Below are 20,597 nucleotides of genomic sequence, written 5' to 3' on the forward strand. Positions count from 1 at the left end.
GAAAAGCAGAATGCAAATATTAAACAAATCAAATTGCCTAATGGAAAGAGTCTAGGACCACAGGAGCACTGTCTAAGCACTTGAGGCACTCTACTTTTATAGACAGTGCATCAAGTTTCTGGCTGTGAATCCTTGCCTGGGACCTTGAGCCTTTAGCACTGTGTGGGTGGATTGTACAATAGCGGTATTTTCTCTGCTTCCCTCTTTCTCCCTTAAAGCACACTAAGTAGCTTCCTCCCATCTGTGTCTCATGGTAAGTCCCACTGTCTGTATTATGGAAGCAAGTCTTTGGGTGACAAAAGCTTCATTGTGTATATCAGCTACATTGTCATGTCTGTGTCATCTTTGGCAGAGTAACTACAGAATAAGAATTCTTTGATAATTGGTATGTGCCCCCCCCCTTGGATATGAAAGGAATATATTGCTTTCTCTGCAGATCCTGTAATTTCTACTTTCTTTGGCATTTTTTGTATCAACCCAAATGGTAGAGGCTTAGGAGTAGAGGGTTTGTAAGAAGTTGGGACCAAATTTCATGTTTGTTAGTACTGCTAATAGTTACCGGTATTTCCATTCTAAGCAATCAAAAGCTTTGAGGATGTCTAGGGACGTAATTGTCAGTGGGAGTTTAGTTGCCTTGTAGTGTTCAATCAGATTCAGTAGTTCCTGATGGGATCTGTTATATTGCGACCAGGGATGAAGCCAGTCTGGTATGGGACTAATAATTTGTGTAGGAAAAATTTTAGGTGGTTAGTCAAGATTGATGTGAATATCTTGTAGTCTTGGTTTATTAATGAGATTGGGTGGTATAATTCTACTTTGAGGCTGTCTTTGAGTGGTTTTGGGATAGAGACTATCTTGGAGGAGGTCCAGGTTTTAGGAATGGCGCCCCCTTTTATAATGTCATTCAATAGGCGGGTGATGTAGGGCATTAGGGGTTCTTTGAATTTCTTGTAGAATTCTGCTGTAAAGCCATCTGGGCCTGGGGCTTTGTGTGGTTTCAGGTTTTCGAGGATCGTATCTATTTCTTCCAGGGTGATAGGACTGTCCATTAATTCCTGTTCCTCATCTTGTAGGTGTTTTCTGGTCATTTCCCTATTGTGCAGATACCGTAAATGAGAGCATTAGTGCATGAACACAACTCTGCTTCCCTAAAAAGTGGTATTGTTCAGGCTGGCAAAAAAGCAGTTTATAAACCACCTCAGTAATATTTTCTGGGACAAGTGTGACGTTTATTCAAGGGGGGGGGGTCATAGTTAGTTGTTGAAGTGTAGCGGTGGGGGGGGGGAGATGAAGGGGTTAGGGGAGAGAGACCCAAGCCTTAAAAAACGCTTCGACATCAGCATCAACTGTTCAGCTCCCCAGGCAGTCAAAATCTACAAATTTTTCACTCTGTTGAGTCCCAAACTTCTAACTCCAGTAACCAAACCAGGGAAACCTTCTTATCTAAACTCTGAAGAGCCACTGTTCTGCTGAAGGTGACAGAAGATGGACCACTGATGTGAATCGGTGCATGTGAAACTTCAGTCTTTTTCAGTTAAAGGGAAAAAAGGCTTTATGTGAAAATGTCTGTAGTCACAAGTTTCACAAATAAAAAATCTACAGCTATGAATCCATTTTTTCACCTAGACTGTGTATTATAAAAGGAAGATAATTTCTTTTTTCTAGTTGGCAGTTATGTTTAAAGAAAAGAGGCTGTGTGAAGTAGCTGACTTGACTATTTGTTTTAATGCGTCTCTCTCTCTCCTCCTTCCATAAAAAAAAAAGTTTCCGGAAACAATCTTCAAGGTGTTCTTTTTGAGAATATGGAAAGTGTTGCTTTGAGTAGTAATTTACTGACACCTTTCAAATGTTTTCTCTGTTTCAAACATTGACTTCTGCAGTTCAGACTATGGCAGACTTGTGCTTCATTTGGCTTGTCTCCTGAACAAACTTCAGGCATGTATCCTGAGAGGGTAACTTGCCCTACCACATCACTAAAAGAAGCTGCTTAACTGAGCTCTATTTATTCATTTAAGTCAGACAAAAAAGCTTAGAAAACGTCTACCAGGAAGAAATGGTTTTTAATAGATTGCCATTGCTTTACGTAACATGTTTTGTGCTGGAATGCTAATGTTTTGCATCCCTCTTCAGTAACTCTAACAGTAGCATCCCAGTCCAAGGAATGCTGCAGCTTGGGTGCTGATGTTTTGCCAGTCTTCAGTGCCATTTTTTAAAGGGACATCTTGCGTTGCATTGTCTGGACAGCTGTACTATTTTGATGAGCGAGTATTTTCCCGCTGCAAGTCTCTATGCTGCAAAACAGTATAGCCTTCAAGCCTGTGAGCCTTCAAGCTTGTCTAGTTCCCAGTATTCCACCTGAGGTGGCCTCTCACTTCCACAGTGGAGGACTGTCTTGCTCATAGGGGAAAGGGGAAGGCAGAGCAGCCTGAAGAGCTGCCAATCATATATATATATTGGGGGGGGAATCCCCTTTGTGTGGCTTATTCTGGTTTTTTCATGGTGCAGTTTTACCTGATGCTTATTATTTTAAAAACTATTTGTATGTGAAACATTCTGGGAGGTTCCCCTGAAAACAATATGTTAGTTAATGAATAAACAATAAACAAACAAACATTGCAACTGTCTTCACATCATGACCCTCAATATATTTTTCTTGGTTGGTCATCCTCAGTTCATACCCCATTAGTTTGCATGCGGTTAAGGTTTTCCTCCCATGTGCATCACTTCACACATTCTTACATTGCATAGTCTTTGCCATTTTAATGCTCTTTCATCCAGTTTGAAGGATATTTTTGGAGCTCCTTGCCATCGCTTTGTGTTTTCACTGCTCTGAACAATCTGATGTCACCAGCTAACTTGCTGATCACACTGATCACTTGCAAGTTCAGGTGATTTATGAATAAATTTAAAAGCATCAGGCCCAATATCATTCATTGGAAGATCCCATTTCCTAAAACTTTCTGTTGTGAGAATTGTCCCTTAAAGACCAACTAAGTATAAGCTTTCTAGGTATGAGCTTTCATGTGTATACACAGTTCTTCAGAATACTGTTTCTTCATATACTGTTTCGTTAACTTGATTGTGGTGTTTTTAGTTGTCACCTAGAGACATTTGCCTAGATGTTCATTGTATCTCTTGTTGAACAATCTCTTCTGAGACATTCCAGTTACCTGTATGGCTTGATGGTTGCCATTAATTTGATTTTAATTAATTTTATAATGAATGTTTTTAGAATGTTGAACTATTTTGATTGTTGTTAGCCGCCCTGAGCCCAGCTTTGGCTGGGGAGGGCGGGATATAAATAAAATTTATTATTATTATTATTATTATTATTATTATTATTATTATTATTTATTATATCTGTGAGACAGGCAAATGAGCTTTGAACTTAGTAGATATATATGTGTGTGTTTTCTGTGTAGCTAAGATGTGGTCTGTTCAGCTCCTGCCACTGGTGATGGAAAAGGATTAGTTTACTGGTTTTAACACTTCTACTGAAACAGCAACCTCTCAGCAACCTTTTGTTGGATGCTTTACTTTTAGTTCAACTGAGAGAAATGGGTTCATGGGTTTATCAGCCAAAATGTTCCCTTCTTTATTTCGAAAATATCTCAACTGAATAAAAATGTCAAAATGCTGAGAAATAACAAATTCCAGAGGATTATCTCTTTTCCCACAAGAACAGAAATTATCAAGCTTATTTTACCTTTGATTTCTAGGCATACCTTATGCATCAGGGTTGGCTACACTATGTGTTAACATTGTGACAGCTTACCTTACTTATGGCTTGGCTGCTCAAAATACTACTTCAGAGCTATAAGTAGTAGAAGTCTAAAATGAATTTTATGGCATTATTATTATTATTATTATTATTTATTCAAATTATATACCATGCTTTATCAAAAGATCTAAGGGTGGTGTACAATATTAGAAACACATTATGAAACATCAATGATAAAAACAAAAATATAGCAAAAAGCATACTGACAGACAATAGCATGCAATTTTTTTGAGTACTCCAGAACTCTTAATCAGATCTGATGAAGACATTAGATGAACACAAAAATGGAGGGACTTGGCTGGTGGTAATGCCATGAAACTAATAGTCTGCCAGATCTAAGAATGTACTATGAGGCGGCCTGTCTCACCTGGTTAAAGGAGTGGTGCACACTCAAAAATCCAGATTTGCTGGACCTAGAGGGGTACAACAACAGATTCGGCTGACATGCATACCTGGGCTACGGAAAGGTTAAAGTTCATAATAATTTTTTGAATCATGGAAAGTAAATTGGAACTTTACGGCATGCTGTACATTAAGGGAGAACCTTCGAAATACCGCTGGTATTTAACCCCTTCTAAACTCTCCAATATGTACAAAAGTGTCCCTAATATATGTTGGAGATGCGGAGAATCAAGTGGAGCCATGCCCCATATGTGGTGGGTTTGTAAAAAGATCAAAACTTTCTGGAATGGCATGCATACTCAGCTTCAAATAATGTTAAATGCATCCTTCCCCCCAAAAAACAGAATCAGTTTTATTGGGTATTACAGGACCAGATCTATATAGGAAGATAAGGAAAGTCTTTCCGTATGCCACCGCTTCTGCGAGAGTACTTACAGCAAAACATTGGAAGAGCGACCAAATCCCCATCACATCAGAATGGTTACTAAAATTGGTAGAATATGCTGAACTAGATAGTCTCTTGGAAAAGATTAAAGATAAGCAAAAACAGGAGTTCATTGATAACTAGAAACCTCTAAAGAGTTGCTTTAAAAATAAATGTTGCAAAGTTCTGTAAATAAAGGTTAAATGGGTTAAAATAGATATAGATATATATACATAGATGCATATAAATATTTTATTATGATTTTGCTGATAAATTTAGGCAATAGGTTTATTAGAGTGAAAAGATGTTGAGAAGGATGGATAGTCAAATTTATGAAGATATATACTTCTTTATTGGAATTTTTATTTTGATGAGTTTGATCTACAGACTATAAAATATATTTGATGTATGGATATAACTACGGTTAATAAAGCATAAAAGAAGAAGAAAGAAACCACATATAGTCTTAAGGTAGAATATGGAAGGAGGTGGGCATTCACATGGAACTCTACTAGGTATCATGCAGGCATCAGGTTGCACAAGAGCCTTCAGGGGAAAGAAGTATAACAATAGCTAACAGAGGCAAAATCTGAAGGTATTCCAAGGTTTGGTTGTTACCTTAGTGGTACAAATTCTTCATTATACAGTACTCCTGCCTTTTAGGGAAAGCTCTAGGTGAAAGCTTTTAGCCTTCTGAGAACAGGGCTATTGTTCTCAGTCCTAGAGACTATAACTGCAGTCCTAGACTAATCCATATGTGATTGTGCAGTTCAGTATCTAAGTCATAGAGTAATAGCTGTATTATGTGGCTTAGTTGCATGCTAGGGCTTTATTTTGAAGGCAGTCCTTTTATCTCAGTTAATGATGTTAGGGGCCCCAGAGCAAGTTGTTTACTATTCTATTAACTTCAACTTGTCCTAGCCTGTTTCCATTACGTCCCATTGGCTCTTTCAGTACCTGTAACATGGATGTAGTCATCAAAATTTAGCAACATATCATTGAAGTGAATTAAGCAAGTTCATACACCTAAACCATTATGTATGACCACTTGTGAATTTATCTTACATTTTTGGTAGAGTATTTGAAGAGAACAATGCACTACTTCACTGAACTGCATTGATGCTACTAGGATTGTCATTCTAGCAAAATGATCTTTGCCTTACTCTCCTTTTTTAAAGATGTCATTGCTACATTAATAAAATTCTAGCTCCTTTTACAAATGTGCTATCAGTTATAAACTGTTATAAAGTTTCCTGGCCTTCTGTATATAGTAATCCCGACTATTTTTCAGAGGCATTGAGACAGTTTAAAGTTTGTATTTCCATTATTGTGCAGAGGTTTCTAGATTAGTACTTCCTCTAAAATATCACTTAACACATATGAAGCATACTGTGTTAACTACTTGGTTTTTAATGCGAGTGTTAATACTGTGAATCTTATGAGACAACAGTGTGAAACTGATGTTATTCTTTACACTTACAAATTCGTAAGAATCGGCTCAGTTATCTGATGCAGCCCAAACTTAAAACATTCCAGATCAATGTCTCCTTTGGGGGGAAATGAACTGAACGTAGGATTTATACTCTTGCCCAACTTGCGGAACTGGATGGGGAATATTTGCTTTTATCGGAGTTACAAATATTGCCAGTGGACTGTAATTCACAGGTTGTATCTGTAACAGGGGTTGGGAATCTATGCCCAACCCCTGATGTTGCTGGGCTACAACTCCCATCTTTACTGGCCATTGGCCATGCTGGCTAGGGCTACTGGAAATTGGAGTCCAACAGTTCTAGAGAATCACAGGTTCCATGCCCCTGGTTTTACAATTATAAAACTCTTTAATATTAATCTATGCCTGTCACTATAGTGGTACCTCGGGTTAAGAATTTAATTCATTCCAGAGGTCTGTTCTTAACCTGAAATGGTTCTTAACCTGAGGCGTGCTTTTGCTAATGGGGCGTCCTGCTGCCGCTGCATCGCTGGCGTGCGATTTCCGTTCTCATCCTGGGGCAAACTTCTTAACCTGGAGCAACCACTTCCTGGTTAGCGGAGTTTGTAACCTGAAGTGTTTGTAACCCAAGGCACCACTGTACTTGTGTTTCAAAACACCCTAAATCTTGAAATACTTGCTCACCTTAGGACATGTTATTATATCCACACTCTGTTTATATAATAAATGATTGCTTGGCAACATTAAAATTATTAGAGATAACTTGAAATTTGAGCACCTCGTATATAAACAGTGGAGCTCACTCATACATTGTTTCACTTGACTAGAAATTAATTCAACTATAGTTATTGCTTTGAAGATATTGGACACTCATCTCTCACTTGTCCTAGGTGCTAGTGCTGTGGTATTGATTTTGTGTCACTGTCATTTATATTACGGGCATATCATTTGTGTCAGGAGTGAGGAATGTCCAGCCTTGGGCCACATTTGGCCCACCAGGCCTCCCCATTTGTAAGGGAGGAGGTTTTCCAAAATCCACATCCACTTGTTGGCATATGTGGCATCAGGTGTGCAGCAGATAGAGTTGCAGCTGGTTGTACAGCAGATCACTGCAGAAAGCAGGATTAAACTCCCCAGGTAATATGTGGGGAGTGGAGTTCTGATCTGGCCCATAGGATCAAAAAGGTTCCCCATCTCTGCTTTAGGTAGAGGTCTGCCTGCATATTAAATTTGATTTAGCAGCATTGGTGTTGAGAGTCCCACATACATGGTACCTTGTGTTACGTACTGCCCCCCTTATGAATGCTGTGGGTTACACATTCCGCTAACCCAGAAGTAGATGCCCCTTGTTGCGAACTTTGCCCCAGGGTGCAAGCAGAAGACGTGCTCTGGAGGGACAGCAGCAGCGGGAGGCGCCATTAGCAAAAGTGTGCCTCATGTTGCGAGCGGTTTCCGGTTACAAACAAACGTCCAGAACAGATTTAGTATGTAACACAAGGTACCACTGTACTCATAAGCCAGTGGCTCTGAAAGGATGGCACTTGAAGATAGCAAGTATGGCAGAAATATTCAAGAAACATTTAAACATTTCAGTGTAGTATAATGTAGTATAGCTTACTATCAAAAAATATTTTAATTTGCAGAATATGGAAAAATATCAAGCAATGATAGGTGGTGTTTCTTTTTGTTTTCCAGTGTTTTTCTTATCAATAAAAAAATTGGGGTGTGTTGCAAAGCAAATTTTTATTCTGAAAGTGTGGTGCAGAGAAAAAGACAGTTGAGGACCACTGTCATAAACTATATTTCTGTACTTTGGGAACTGTGAGGCAGCCAGTGAAAATGAAGCTCTTGTTCCTGTAAGATTAGAAAGAAAATATCCCACTGTCGCAGCTAACACAGCGGTTTGACTTCACCCCTGGAGGCACTTCAGACAGAAGGATGCTTTAAAAATTGTTGGTTTTAGCTTATCTTTTTGTACTAATGGATATTATTTATATATTGTATATATATTGTAGACTACTTAGAGATTTTTTTTAAAGATGGAGTGGTTAGAAATGCTTTTTTAAATAAAATACATGTATCTGGAACTTTTACAGATGCTCTTTTTTGTAACTCCTTGTCTAGATTTAACCTTAAACTGTGAACTAAATTTAGGAACTGGGCTTCATAGAACCATAATCAGGAAGACTAAATTAATCCTTTGTCCTGGGAAAAGCAAAAGGTTAATGGGCTAGCAAAAGTAGACCAAATGATCTAATTTCTTATCTAATTTCTTATTTCTAGAATAAATTAACTAGAGGGAAGCTTTTAGATTACTTGTAGAAAAATATCAGAACTGTTAACACTTTTTTTAAAAAAAAGAAGAAGGTTGCTGAACACCTAGCTAAAGCTTCAAGTGTGAAATTTCTGCAGTTGGTGCCTGTGCTTCATCTGACAACAACAAATTAAGTTGGCTTTGTCCCTGGGAGACCTCATATGGAGTTCATATCTCATGAGTGCTAAATCCATGAAGAAATGAAGTCCTACTGATGCCAATTTCTTTATACACAACTAAAAATTGTGTATACATTACATCAGAGCTTTCCAAACTTTTCATGTTGGTGACACATTGCACAGTAATTCAGTTTTACTATCAAATTAAGCAGCATTTGTGCAACACACATACACACTGCAGCCGACTCACAAACGTGTCGTGACACACAGTTTGGTAAGCCGTGCATCGTATCATGTCTTAACATCAAACGTCTTAACACCAAACAAGTTGTTGTTTAGGTGCTTTTGCATGCAGACTCTTTCCAAAGTGGCTGCTCCAAATGTCAATGCACTAAGCAAGGCCCTCTGTTTCTTGTTAACTTGTTAAGTGTCACAAATGAAAATGACACAGGAGTCCCCACAGTCCTCTCTTTTAAGACCAAAGCAGGAAGAAGCTCTACAATATAAGCCAGAAATATCCAAAGAACAAGATATGAAGCTCAAAGTAATGTTGAAATGTGGGACCTGGCCTATTTCAGGCCCTGCTGCTCATAGTTTTGGATTTTCCAATTCCCAGTTGTGCAGTGACTCATGGCTGCTGCTCAACAATGGGAACAGCACCTCCTATGTGGTCCCAGTTGGCAAGATTGAGTCAGAGGATATACAGCATAGGATATATAGCAGTGCAAAAAGTAATCACCCAACCTTTTGTGTTTAACTCTTTGGGTAGGAGGAACAGGAATATTAATGAGAATATAATATTGTGTACCACAAAGCAAACACTATTGATAATGGAGCAGCTTAATTCTTTAAAATAGAATAATAAAAATTAAGTTTTGGGGACTTTTAAAAAAAAGACTGCTGAACTAGGGCTTCCTTTCTCTCTAGCATTCATTGCTGCTATTAGCTTAGAATCAGAAACATTTTGTATCTCAAGGGTGAAAGGAAACTTGCTAGATTGTCCAAGTCCCAGTTTCTCTGAAGCAGCAGGTTTTGACATGCCATCCCTGTTCTTACTCTTCCTGTATGGTTGCTTCAGAGTAATCTGGAAGGTATTTCCTGGAGGACCTGCTTCTGGACATGAAGGAACTAGATCAGGATTTTCAGATGCATGTGATGGCCTTAACTGGAAACCATGTAAAGGCTGTATACCCTTTTCAGATTGGAAATGACTGGACTGAGCTATATTTTGTTGGAAGGCTACGCTACTTGGCATTATGTGTTTCCACATGCTAGTCTTTTCAAACTTGTTTTCAAAGATTATCAAGGATAATACAATATATTGCTTCTGTACAGTGAAGGTTTTTTCCCCTCTTTAAACATGGTTTTGGCTTTGTAAACCCCAGTTCCAGAAATTAGCTGCAAATGTCCTCTTCTCTCAACAGGGTGAATCGGTGAAATATTTTCTGGATAATTTGGACCGGATTGGCCAATTGGTGAGATTTACTTTTTCTTTGCCCCATTCTGTCCTCCAGTACTTAATGCATTGTGCCTTTTTATGTTCTTTGTCTGATATGCTCAAACCATATGGCCTTGAAGAAAACCAAAAACTGTACAAATGCACAGTGTAGAAAATGCAGAACTAAATGGAGAATCACTGAGCAGAACTAAACTCTGCTTACTGTCTTCCTCAACCACCCTTTAACTCAGTGGTTCCCAAATTCCCCCCACCCCAGGACGATTTGAAAATTGCAGGTGTTTGTGAACTACCGGTACTTAATTATTTTTCTGCCTGTGGTAGCAAATTAATTCCATAAAATTCAAATAGTAATACAGTAAAATAAATAAAAATGCAATTAAAAATAATATGTATATTCAGTGCAATTGATGTGCCATCTCCCATTTCAACCACAAATCTAGATAACTGAATGAAGCTCGCCTAACACCGGTAAATTCACTGACCACAGTTTGGGAACAGTCACTTTTTCCAGTTCTATCTACTCTGTGGTGAAAGGCAACTGTTCCTAAGTGAATAAAGTTTACACCCCACCCCCTAAAAAAGAATATTGTACATAAAGTAGTTAGTACAATTCATATCCCATTTGGGAATTATGCAATTGCTTATATTCATATACTGTCGCACAAACAACCTTTTTTTCTTAATACTTTCAATATGAAGTATTAAGACAAAAAGGTTGTTTGTGTGACAGTATGTGAATATAGGCAACTGAATAATTCCCAAATGGGATATGAATTGTATGGAACTGTCAGCAAGTCAGACTTACATTAAAGTACACACAGCACTCTTAATGCACATGGGCACGAGGTGGAGCCTTTGTCTGGCAAAATGTGATTCTAACAATTTCTTAGATAATAATGACCTCCGCAGTATCATTTTCAGGGAAGAGGGATGCTTCCCTCTACCCACTGTTCATATCAGAGGTGCCAACTTGAATAAAATATTTGGGGCAGATAAGCCCCGCTCTCCCTGATCAGTCACATGGTGCAGTGCAGGGGGGCCAACATGACCTTGGCCCCTAGGAATTGGCTCTATGTTTGAGACAGAGAGAGGTGGAACAAAGATAGGTCTGCATTGTTGCTCAATTCGTTGCAAAATTGTTAAACATACCACATCATTTTACTTTGGATGTAGTGGCAGTGAGACTTGGCCAGGGCCAGCAACAGTGAAACTTGCATGTTGCAGGCTGTCAGAAACCCCAGTTTTTATTGCATATGTTGTAAGGATGGTACACAGAATTTCAAAGGATACGTTCATGATACTGAGGAGTCTTGTAAACTACTCAGTTTGTTACTTCAAATTGAATTGGTTTACAGCCAGTTCACACAACCAACTAGATATAATGAAAATAGCTTAAATGAAGGTGAGTTGTTCACTTACAGAACTTGACTCAACTCACATTTTCAGCTGAGCAGGTTGTTTAAGATTGATCTTTAGTTTCTTCTCTCCTTCCTTTACCCCTCTGGTCACTACCCTGACTCAGTGTATCTCTACCCTCTTTCAATGGAAGCAGCTGTTGATCCATTTTGATATTTTCCCTGCCTCCATGTCTCTTTCTGCAGAACTATTTTCCCAGTAAGCAAGACATCTTGCTGGCTAGAAAAGCTACCAAGGGGATTGTGGAGCATGACTTTATCATCAAGAAGATTCCTTTCAAAATGGTCGATGTGGGTGGACAGCGGTCTCAACGCCAAAAATGGTTTCAGTGTTTTGATGGGATAACATCTATACTATTCATGGTCTCCTCAAGTGAATATGATCAGGTCCTTATGGAAGATAGACGCACAAATAGACTAGTTGAATCTATGAACATCTTTGAAACCATTGTCAACAACAAGCTCTTTTTTAATGTCTCCATCATTCTCTTCCTTAACAAAATGGACCTACTTGTGGAGAAAGTGAAGAATGTCAGCATTAAGAAGTATTTCTCAGACTTCAGGGGTGATCCTCACCGGCTGGAAGATGTTCAGCGTTACCTGGTACAGTGTTTTGACAGAAAGCGGCGGAATCGCAGTAAACCCCTCTTCCATCATTTCACCACAGCCATAGACACTGAAAACATCCGCTTTGTGTTCCATGCTGTGAAGGATACAATCCTTCAGGAAAACCTTAAGGATATTATGTTGCAGTGAAGGAAAACTGAAGGAAAACTGTCTATTGAAACCTAGCCTAGTTGAAGGCCCAACCTTTATAGCCTATACGATGGATTTTTTAAAAAAAGATCCAGGCTGTTACTTGGCTCAAGGAAGCTGCAAAATAGCCAGTCCCAATGGAGGAGCAACAAGCAGAAGGATTGTGAGAGCTCAAGCTAGCTACTGTATCACTTAACTAAACAAACAAACAAACAAACAAAAACTACTGAAAGTAGTAAATTGCAAGTGCAGTGCCTTCTTTTGAACTCTGAATAAAATTATTGCCTTCTGCCTTTTGAAAAGATAATTCTAAGTTGGAAAAATTACGTAAAGACATTTTGTGTTTTTTAATCCACTGTCATTGTGCAAGAGAGTTTGTTGGTTGTAAAGCCTGTCTGCCTCACTTGCTTTGGGTGCTGAATTAACAAATCTAGTAAGTTCATTGATACTTCTATTTGGAGAATACATTGCAATATGTCAATATCTAGGTTTGGTGTACGCAAAATTGTTTGCCAGTAACCAGACTGTGCTTGCCAAAATGATTATCCAGCTCTTCTTTGAGACTCTCTACAGTTTCCCTCTTGTCGAAGTTTACAACTGTAAATTGAACTTGGCTGGCCACACTAGTGAATTTCATTTTAGCAATTGGCCTGAAAGGGGGCAGAAATCCAAGACCTGGGTTGGTGTAGCACAGGGCTGTACTTTGCACTACATGTTACAGTGTTTATTGCATCATGGAAAAGAAGACTTTTGTTTTCTTTTTATTTTACTTTTCATATAGCATGAGGCTGGAGCTCACACAGATGCTCTGCTGAGACATTAACTCTGTTTTCAAACCTATAGTTGGAACTATATGAAAACTTTCTCTTGACAGAATATTATGTATGAGACATATTATGGGCGTTCTCATAAAAGGGAAGCTAATACTATTCCTTAGCCAAATGTTTGGTAAGCAGAGGCTGCTCACAGTGCTAAAGCCAAATGCTCTTGAGGTTTCCACTTTACAGCTGCACTGAGTTTGGAAAGAAGAGCTCTGCTTTGAACTAATCCTTAATTGTTGCTGTATGAATTTACTAGGTTATATATTATACACTTAAAATATTGTAAAATGTCAAGTTTAAAGTTGCCCCTTTAAGGCTACTACAGAGTACATGTGAATTTGCAGGAGGCTGTGAATAATGTTGATGTGAACTTCCTTTTTAATTCTAAAGTGTTGAATTTAACTATGGGTGCCTATTTTGTGTGTACTGATGTTTCACACTCTGTCTGATATGAGGTATGTATTAACTACACTAAACCCTACATTTTCAGTGCTATAGACTTTATTCAGGGATCTTCTTAAACATAAGAAATGTTTACCATACTTTTGGTACCATACTTGTCATATCAAATTATAAAGGGCTTATTCTTTCCTGTATCATGATATCAGAATGCTGTAGCTTATGCCCCTCGGGGACAATCATGTCTTACACAGTAGGCAAAACTCCAGGTATAAATGCCACCAATAACAGCAAACTAAAACAAATCTCTCATGACTTCTGCTTGGACAAATTCCAGGATTTTTTTCTCTCCCTGTGGGGATTACTCACATTTATATAAGCATGTTTTTGTGTGGTGTACCCTACTTTGAACCAGAAATTTTCCACTCTTGTAGTGATGTTTGTGCAAAATCAAGCTAAGTTTTGGAAATTAAGAAAGAGTTTGTCTCCTACTTTTTATCTAAAACTAAAATTTCAGTAAGACAACAACCACATAGTGACTGCAGACATTTCAACCTTTTGAGATGAAATTACATTTGGAGACTTTCTAGTGACACTTGTCTTACTTTCTAGGACCAATTATTTTACTATTTTCATATCTGCTTCTAGAAAAGAAAACAATATTGCAATTTTGCCATGAGTACGCTAAAGTGTTGAATAATTTTGCAGGCTATGAATGGCTATTCAAGGGTTAAGGGGAATGCATCTCAGCTATGATTGCCGATTTCTATTCATTGGGTTTCTTCATTGATGTCTCTTTTGAAAATTGAAATTCCACATGCCTAAAAAGATGTTTGATTTGTGTTTCTCAAATAGCTATCTTGACATGAGAAGTTTCAAGAACAGTTTGTGATGTGGAATATGCACCTGCTTTTAAAGGAGAAAATTTCCATTAGACATGTTCACAACCCATGGCATTCATAAGTAGCTCTTATGTATTCTGGTCACAGTATTTTAATTTGCTTCCTTAGCAGTAATATACAATCTAGAAGGAGCCTTGACTATTCAATTAAAAAATTGAACTTTATGTATTTTCTACCCCAAAGTGCCTCGGTTTTACCTTTTAACTTTTCTTTGCCCTTAAGTGGCAGGGAGTAGCACAAACCCATTTATAACAATCTGAACTATGCCACCACTTGCGTTTTAAAATAAAAACTTAGAAATAATATGCTGCAGTTCTCAAATTGTTCTTTTTCTTACAACTCTGCCTAGTCGTGTACTGTATTTCTTTTTCTGTATGGCTACCGTAGTATTTGCATGTAAAATGTATTATATTACTGTGTTCCTTTGGTATCAGATAGTTATCTTTTGGTATGATGGAAGCAAACTTACCATAAAGATTTTGGTAGCCAGATTAAGGCTGCAATCCTAAACTATGTCTACCTAGCAGTAAACCCAATTGAATTCAGTGGGAGTTGCTTCCCAGTAAATGGAGATTAGGATTGCAGTCAAAATCAAGTTCAACCTAATCCATTTTTCAGCCAATTTATTTTGCCATTTAAGATGCTGTTAGCTCTAGTTCTCCAGTTTCTCATCCCTTCAGCTGCACGCCTTGGTCATGATCACACACTGATATAATTCTTGTGATTAACATTGTAGTAGAAGCTTAGCATCTAACAGGCAGGATGTTTTAACAATTTCAGGATTACAGTGCAGTCTGGTTTAAATAACTAGTTGGAATCCTAAAAGTATCTTTTAACAGTATAGCTTCACACAGATAAGGGAAACCTCTTTTCTAATCATAGCACTGCTCATATACTGTGTTTCAATAGTTTGCTTTGAATTCAAAATCTTTTTTTGCAATCCAGTACAGTAGTATTGGGTGCTCTGCAACCATTGAATTACCCGCTCTTTCTTCCTCTTGCCAAAGCCACAAGACATTTGCCTTTAATTGTAACCCTTGAGAACATTTTGTCCTAAGTACAATTAGCAGGGAGAGGAAAGATTTGTTGTTGGAATACTTGATGTAATGATACTTTTAAGCTGGGAAATGGGTTACACATCAGACAGTCTATTACAGGCCTTGAACTTATGCTTTGGCATATTACATACCAAACAGGCTTCGGCTTCAGCTTCTCATTTGTCAGATGAAGTTTTGCTGTAAATAATGTATATTGTGCATTTGGTGTTTTTAGCCATGGACAAAGAGGATCACCCCCTCATGTCTTTAACAGGGTGTGTGTGTGCATATGTATGTATTTACATGCATGTGCACACACAGGTGGAAGTAGACTTTCTGCTGAAAATCTGCTTGTTTTTATATAAACTCTCCAGGAGCAAGGACTAGCCGGCGGGAAATCATTTTTCATGAAATGGAAGCTGCAAGTTGGCATGAGTTCACAGTTCCTATGTTATACTATGCACACACTGCATATTCAAATGGACTGTGCACATGAGCAGAATTTACCATGTTAGCATAACAGAATATTGTTGAAACTGACTCTTGAGTTTATCAACGTAGCAGCTGTGTTATCCAAAATAAAGAGTAGCATTCTGCCATCCACAAAAATTTATAAGTGATGAACAGAGATTACCATACTTGGCAAGTTTGAGGCCCATTAAAAAAGACTTTCTGTGGCCTCTGGGATAGTGACTAAAATACCGCCACTTCTGTGGATATGGTAGATGTTTCTACTTCTGCCACCAATTCATTTCACTGATTTAAAGAACCCTTATCAATGAGCCAGCAAGTTACCTAGGATTTAGCAAACCTCCCATAGTTTTATACCGACTCTCGAGGGTTGGTTTTTTTTTATGAGCTCTTTTTTGATGGGGTTTTTTGTTGGGAGGGAGAGATTTGGAGAGGGATCTAGTTTCTAGACTTTCAAACAGTGCTGCTTAAGCATTAACAGTGTGCGTATTGAAACAAAATGCATTGAAACAAAAGCCACCAATGAAGAGCCTGTATGCTTTCCCCCAGAGTGAGGATTTGGCAGCATATTAAAACAACCTATTGGCACTACTGTAGCTATTGGCACACACATAAATCTTTTTTTTTTCCCTAGCCTGCCTGTTTGTTTATAACTGGGACATGCAAATTCAGGTTTCTTGCAGTGTGCTCTTGAGAGGCTTTGGCTATGCAGAAGGTCTAATAAATGTTCTAAAAGGCAAGCAAGTATCCTCTTCAAAACCAACAAAATCAAGCCTTTAGCATTTGGGGCCCTCATACCTTAAAAGACTGTTCCTTATTTTACTCCATTGTGTACTTTCAGATCAAGCAAGACTGTTCTCATGATTTATGTGCCAAATTCAAACTGCAAAGGCACACAGAATGGTATTTTCAGTGGTTGTTCCACAATGGTAAAATTCCATTCCCTTGTCAAAATACAACCTGAATACTTTCTTGGAAGCATTCAAAAATATAGGTAGCTGTGTTCGTACACTAGGTTAAGAAACAACAACACAGAAGCAACAGTATGACAAAACCCTTATTAGGACCAACCTAAACATTACAAAATCTACTTTCTAGAAGCACTGTAAGAGCTGAAACAGATGCATAGTTTGTACTACTGGGGAATGTGGGTAATCAAATGTTTGAATGATTTCCACATAAAAGTCTACCTGCACACACAAACCTAACATGCTGGAGAGGGGAGGAAGGCTGGTCCTGGCTTGCTTGATTAGTACTTCCAGGATCTCTCATGTGGGCCCAAACATCTGTTCTACCAACCCGGATGATTTAGCCCAGCAACAACTACATCACAAGGGAGTTCTTCCCCAGACTACCTCAAGAGTTCTCCAAAGATTTTCCTTAGCACACCTGGCCCATAGCATGTTATTGGGTTCTTATTGGTAGAGATTATACATAAGAGCAATAGAGAGTGGCCATGCTGCAACTGATCTGCTTGGGGACAATTTCATCTGGTTCCTTTCCCTGGTTGGTGGCTGAAGAAAGCAGCATAAATCCAAGTTTGTGTTTGTTTTCTGTTCACTATCTTGGGGGCTTTAGGTCAAAAGTTGGGAGCAGAATAATTGAAAAAATTAAATAGGGAACTGACAAAAATGCTGCCTAGTGTTGACATTATACCTGAAAAGTGATTTCAGAAATGTCTTCCTTTTCAAGTGGTGCTTCATCTATATTCCACATATTTGCACGAGTAGGCTAGTTTTATACCCATATTGCAGACATAGTAGTGGTTTGCCTACAGCTACTAGTGAAGCACAACTGACATGATGAATGCTTGGTTTCTTGCTCACAATTGGCCACTGCACCATACCAGCTCTAGGGCAGTATTCCATGCTCGGTGGCGCATATAGAATATTGCCCTAGAGCTTGTATAGTGTAGTGAATCATCAGAAAATTGAGCATTGTGGACAGAAAAGGCCTGTGCTTGCCTTAATCTTTTAACTTGAGCAAAAAAAGCTTAATTATTGTTGAAAGGTGACAAATTTTAAAATAAGTTGTGATGAAAGTGCCATAATTCATACTGGTAATATTTTTTAATTGTGTGCTTAAAAACAACCCTGGTCTTTTGTAAGCACTAAAAGAGTATAATTCTTTGTGACCTATTTTGCTGTGATAGCATCAGCTTATGAAAGCTGTGTATTAGATTTTTAAAATGTGGTGTAAAAATGTGTATTATAGCTTTGAATTAGCTTACTGTTTTGTATATATGAATTTTGTAAATCTATTAAAATGTGACTTGTTACTGTACTTTCCAGTGAAGTGTCTGTAAAATAATTTAAGTTCTGTTAGAGAACAGCAGTGGTCATGTACGCTATAATACGGGGTCAGCAACCAGCAGTCCCTGAGCCGCATCTTACTTTCACAGAAACTGGCAGGCAACACTGCGTCTAAGACACCTCCTTTTGCCAGAAGCAAATGTGTGAGGCAGCCAAAAAATGAAGTGGGTTCAGGGGGAAAGAGGAAGGATGAGGCCATTTAGGCAATGGTTAAAGGAGGTTTGGCTTAGCTGGTTATTTTTGAGGAAGTGGAAGAGCTGGCCTGTTAGTACGGCTGTGTTACTGTTGGCTCCTTCATAAATCTAGTTGCTGCTTTAAAGAATTCCAGAAGAGCAACAGTTCATTACAGCAGTAACTTTCTGTATATGGCATCTCAAAGTTTAATATGTTGTGGTATGAGATTTTGTAGCAATAGTCTACTTCATCAGATACAATAAATAGGCAGTGAGTTCTTGGAATTATATACAGAGAACTCTCAACGCTGGGGTTACTAGCGCATAAGGCCAAACCTATGTATAGCCAAACATACTATGATCAGTGGTGGGTGGGATTGGTTGGCATCCATCTGTCTTGGGAGACAATGCAAGTGTGCGCCTTCAGGAGGAAGTCAAAAAATTGGAGCGTTACAGTGCCTGCTGTGGCTGTAGAGAAAGATACGGGAGAGACATGTTTTCTTGCATCTGGGGCAGCTGAAGGCACCCAGTTGTGCTACTGCGGGTGTACCATGGTGTTTCTTCTTACCGCACTCCTTCCAGTGGTCATTCCCAGAGGGCAGGATTACCAAAGTCGTCTTTCCCAGATGTCCACCCCCTTTTCACTACCTTAAAAAAAAATTAATGTTTGTTGCCAAGTGTATAAAGCTGAATGCACACACGTTAAATGAGCACAGGTTCTGACACTTATCTGTCTTTCGGAGGCAAAATGTTGTTTTCAAAGCGCATATTTTAAAAATGAAATGCAGAGATAGTGTTGTATGTCACTGGTATTCAACAGGGGTTCCAGGAGCTCATTGAAGATGTGCTACAGCCATGACACTTTCTCTTAGAAATAGAGAAGGTAAAAGACTTTGACACGTGCAGTAAATTGGGACTCCCTTTTGGGCTTGGTTTGGGGAAGCACATTTAGAAATCTAAAATGGTTGTGAGTACCACAAAATATCCATTACATGTGTAAAGAAGTTGTTGGTACTCGTGGTCTCAGCAAAAGACAAAGCACCACCCAAATACACAGAACCAGACAAAACACTCCCTAAAACAACAGCAACAACAAAGTTTAAGCACTTTTAAAAAATAGTGAGTGGACAGGGAACCTCAGCAGATGCAAGGAGGGTAGCCAGAAGCCCTTCCTCTTTAGAGGCATTTCATTCTGCGCCATGGATTTAAGGCTGCAGTTGCACTTAGTTGATGGCACCTGTTAAGTCATTTCTCTTCTGCTGCACACCATCCAATAATAGCAACATGATTTACATCTGCCTCCCTTTCCTTGATGTCAGTCATGGCTTTTCACTGTACACTGTACGCTTCTTCATACATTACTCCTTGCTCTGTTCATGACACTTTTGTGGAGGAAAATGTACGGAAATTGTAGAATCTTAAAGTTGGAAGGGACCCAAGAAAACTCAGCTAAAGCAGCTAAAAACGTCTTCCAAATGAGTAGCTAGAATTTTCACAACATTACCTGTTGCACATCTTGGGGGGAAAATCACTTGATGGTGACATGAACACAGTGGTGCAGATTCCACCTTATTCTACCGCCTGAGTTTTCCCCACCGTGAACAACCTGTACCATCCAATTGCAGGGTGAGTAGGTTCCTCGTGTACAGCTGAATGTATTCACTGGGGTCTTAAAGGACTGGGAGACTTGAGAAACTTTCTACCTTGCCATCTCACTTTCTTTTTCAGTGTTAGCTCTGTGAGTAACCAGAACAAAGTTTGGCTAGGACTGATGCTGCCACATAGAGGATGTAGCACAACCTACGTAAGCAAAGTAATGGGAGAGAAAGGGTGAGGAAGCCAGTCAGTCCAGACCAGCAACGTTGGAACAAGATTTCCAGGGTGCTTTAGGCCTCTACTCAGCAACGAGCATTAATACAAGGGTGGCTCTCCAAATGTTACTGGGTTACAACTCTTCTTATCCCTGGCTATTGGGCATGCTGAGGAGAGTCTATTCTTTTGGGGGGATATTCTGCCTTTCTGATTCCAAAATATCAAGAAATAGGAAAATCAGATAATCCAGCAGCAATGTATCTCTTACCAGGCAAAGGGTCTTCTCAGTGGTGGCGTCCACCCTGTCGAACACCCTCCCATCAGATGTCAGAGAAATAAACAACAATCTGATGTTTAGAAGACATCTGAAGGCAGCCCTGTTTAGGGAAGTTTTTTAATGACTGATGTTTTAATGTATATTTAATCTTTTGTTAGAAGCTGCCCAGAGTGGCTGGGGAAACCCAACCAGATGGGCAGGGTATACATTATTATTATTATTATTATTATTATTATTATTATTATTATTATGCATAAGCCAGGGGAAATGAAT

The 20,597-nt window shown here is 38.8% G+C and overlaps 2 protein-coding genes across 2 annotated transcripts in view; both read left to right on the forward strand.

Moving 5' to 3' along the window:
• GNA12 (G protein subunit alpha 12) overlaps nucleotides 1–18,033 on the forward strand; it is a 33,544-nt gene extending 15,511 nt beyond the window's left edge. The window contains exons 3-4 of the mRNA XM_081889299.1: nucleotides 9,915–9,965; nucleotides 11,551–18,033. Coding sequence (XP_081745425.1) covers nucleotides 9,915–9,965; nucleotides 11,551–12,120 — 621 coding nt within the window. The 3' untranslated portion in view covers nucleotides 12,121–18,033. The remainder of the gene's footprint in view (nucleotides 1–9,914; nucleotides 9,966–11,550) is intronic.
• Nucleotides 1–20,597, forward strand: part of CARD11 (caspase recruitment domain family member 11) — a 313,312-nt gene that overhangs the window by 152,388 nt on the left and 140,327 nt on the right. The gene's annotated exons all lie outside the window — the stretch shown is intronic.

Source organism: Podarcis melisellensis (assembly GCF_964234715.1).
Source record: "Podarcis melisellensis genome assembly, chromosome: 14".
NCBI lineage: Eukaryota > Metazoa > Chordata > Lepidosauria > Squamata > Lacertidae > Podarcis > Podarcis melisellensis.